This window comes from Leishmania panamensis (assembly GCF_000755165.1).
Source record: "Leishmania panamensis strain MHOM/PA/94/PSC-1 chromosome 27 sequence".
Taxonomy (NCBI): Eukaryota; Euglenozoa; class Kinetoplastea; order Trypanosomatida; family Trypanosomatidae; genus Leishmania; species Leishmania panamensis.
The window spans coordinates 54,463-57,617 of NC_025873.1; the positions used below are offsets into that span (position 1 = coordinate 54,463).

At 53.7% G+C, this 3,155-nt stretch overlaps 1 protein-coding gene across 1 annotated transcript in view, besides 2 other annotated features; it reads right to left on the reverse strand.

Annotated features, from left to right (window-relative positions):
• Window positions 1–342, reverse strand: part of LPMP_270240 (kinetoplast-associated protein-like protein) — a gene marked incomplete at both ends in the record, with an annotated part of 2,692 nt that extends 2,350 nt beyond the window's left edge. The window contains one exon of the mRNA XM_010701810.1: window positions 1–342. Within this exon, the coding sequence (XP_010700112.1) occupies window positions 1–342 (342 nt within the window).
• Window positions 343–932: 590 nt separating this feature from the next.
• Window positions 933–1,744: a repeat region.
• A 381-nt stretch (window positions 1,745–2,125) lies between these two features.
• Window positions 2,126–2,461: a repeat region.
• Between the last annotated feature and the right edge of the window lie 694 nt (window positions 2,462–3,155).

Below are 3,155 nucleotides of genomic sequence, written 5' to 3' on the forward strand. Positions count from 1 at the left end.
CTGAATACGCGCAGCCTCCTCTGCCTCGGCCTGAATACGCACAGCCTCCTCTGCCTCGGCCTGAATACGCGCAGCCTCCTCTGCCTCGGCCTGAATACGCACAGCCTCCTCTGCCTCGGCCTGAATACGCGCAGCCTCCTCCGCCTCGGCATGAATGCGTGCAGCCTCCTCCGCCTCGGCCTGAATACGCGCAGCCTCCTCCGCCTCGGCCTGACTGCGTGCAGCCTCCTCCGCCTCGGCCTGACTGCGTGCAGCCTCCTCCGCCTCGGCCTGAATGCGCGCAGCCTCCTCTGCTTCCTCTATCTTGTATAGAGGTTTATTAATGTTTTCATGGTGCTGCATTTTGACGGATTAGTGTGTGTGTTATTCACGGGGGAGTTAGAAGGACGGCTGTGTGGTGGTCTTGTGTGGCGGAAGTGTCATGGCGGTTTCTTGTCTTCGTGGAGATGTCTTTGGTGTGTTGCGGTGCATACGAGGGGGGCGCAGAAGGGGACGCCTTTGCTGGGGTGTTGGTGCCTTCAATCCGGGTCTGCAGATGAGGCGGAAGATGCTGTGGAATGTTTACACACTTAGTGCCAGTGCGAGAGGTTAGGTGATTAGTGTGAAGGGCTGTCAGTGGATGCCAATAGTAGGAGGACCGATAGCGGGTTTGATGAGAGGTAAACTGGAGTGACAGACGGACAGGGGCAGCGAGTGGATTAGTGGTGTTTTTACTAATGATAGCTGAGAGGATAATATGAGAGAGAGGTGAAGCAGGGAAAGAGAGGAAAAAATTAGAACAGGTCAAAGGAAAAAGCCTGTGTGTAAATCTACCGTTGATAGAACACTCAACGAAGAGAGAGATGCGAAAATGATTAGAATCACAGGAGAACGTTTGAGTGTGAGATAATAATGGCGACAGCGCAGAAGGAGAAATGTGCGGAGTTTGTCCCCAACTGGTTCGCTCCACAACGAACAGGCCAGCGAATGCTTACGCACGCAACACCACAGCTCACCCATGTCAGTTGCGCTACAGTTAAGTGCTGGTCACGTAGGGCGAACATTCTGGCATTGAATCAGACTGTGCGTCTGGCCGGCTTTTCCTGTCCTTCCTCGGCCCTTCTTGGGAGATGTGCTGCAAATTGGGACCAAGGCCGACTCGAGGAAACTGCATGTCCTGATCCAAAGCGGGCAGCGTCCATAGTTTTGCTCGAGTGTGAAGGCGATGGCGTCAGTCGTGCGGGTAAGAGAGGATGTCAGTCAGGCGTCTGAGAGCAGCAACCAAGTCCGTAATGTATGCAGCTGGTGTGAGAGCTTCTGTCATTGCGATTTCGCAAGCCTGCCAACTTTGTAGCTACGTCTCAATTCATAATGGCCAGAGACATACAGGCATGACAGGCACACGGGACGTGCTGATAGCACCAGAATTGCTCCCCAAATAAGCAGCCCTATGCCATCCTTCTCCGCTGTTAGCCCCGCGCTGAGCGCCATGACAAGGAAAAGCGAGTTCGTAACAATAAAAACGCCGGTTCTGCGTGTCTTGGGCGATCGAGTTGTTTTCGCATCAGATCAAGTCGCAGCTCCGTCGTTTCACAGCCAGCACAGTAGCTGCAAGCAAGGGAAGCTACAGCTTCTTGCCACTGGACCTATGAGTATATGAAGATGATGAGGCATTGTAGCCGCTCCTGGTTTGAGGTATGTCGGCACAGCACCGTCGGTCCAGAGCGAGCAAAGGAGCTTTGCAAAATGGGCGAGTTGCTGTCTGTCTCGCGCATCTTCGCTTCACTGTCGCTGTGGCTGGAACAGTCCTTTCGGATCGACTTGGCAGTCATGGCGTCATACAGATCCCAGTTCGGTTTGCCGTAGGAATATGATTAGGCGCCAGTCATCACTGGCGGCACTGACTCACATCCCTCCTCAAAGCGACCAGTGAACTGGATCGCGTAGTGGCCACTCAGCGCCGTAATGATGGTACACCAATTGAAGATGAAGCAACAGAGCGCCGGGGTAGCGCACCCGTAGCCTCGTCTGCGCTGTTCCATGCTGAGGTGTTATTACTGTTTGCACAGGTAATGTAGTTGCCATTGAGCGAATCGCGCTGAATTGCCCTAGTCCGGTCGAGTGATCCTTTCGACCCCTGCATCGAGTGGTGCAAATCAGCGTCCACTTCAGTAACGCGAGAACTGCATGCGAGGTCGATTGGTGTCTGATCGAGAGCCTCCCGTGTCACCAGGTCCCTCTCAGCTATGTAGTCCAACGTGAAGTGCATCCGTCGAGTAGGGTCGTCGCAGCACAGTAAGACCGTCAGTGCTTCCACATCGTCCTTGAGGACTTTAGGACCTTCACCTGTACGTGTGTTCCGCTGTATTAGCGCGGAGATGCCACCACCGCGATTCCTTTCGCTTGCTGGGACCAAAAATGCTGAACACTTGGGAAACCAAAGGCTTTGCAAGCCTATCGGGGAGACATGCGTCGCCTCCAGCATGCAGACTCGTGCAGCAGAGAGAAGAGAACAAAAGAGAAAGAATGAACGGTGGTGGGTATGGGCTGCGCTTCCCACAAAGGTCATCGCGTAAGTTAGTATTGCTGTCCGCCTCACCTGAACGATGGAGCAGGACAGAAAAAAAGAGACCAAAAAACGTGAACAGCAGAGGACAAGAGAAATGTAGAGTGCGAAATAGCGAGAAGGGCGTCGGTGTATGCAGCAGTGCAGTGCAGCACAGTACGGCAAAGACAAGAAGGGAGAGATAAAGGAGATGCGCCGAAACCAAGCACGTGAGCCTCTTCTTGGTGGTGGGGGAGTGGGTGCACAAGATAAAACATAGCGCAGCTATTGCACATCAGAGCGACAGTGCGGCTCACTGAGTCATTTTCCACGCACCGCCACCCCGCCCACCTCGCTCCCTCCTTCGCTAAACGCGGCATAGTTTCTGCTATTGGAGTCGCCCAATAGGCCTTTGCGAGTACGCGTCTTTCGTCTATATTCACTTCCTTCAACTCATCGGTCTGTCTTCTCAAAGAATGCGGAGTACTCGCGCACGCTGTGCAACATCCCTGGAAAGAATAGAGGAGTCGATGCACCACACAGAGACACCTGCTGTCGCATCCTCACTCTATGCAAAAGTGTCACTTCTATGCTGACTCAAGGTTACCTCGGTAGGGGGGGGGGTATATAT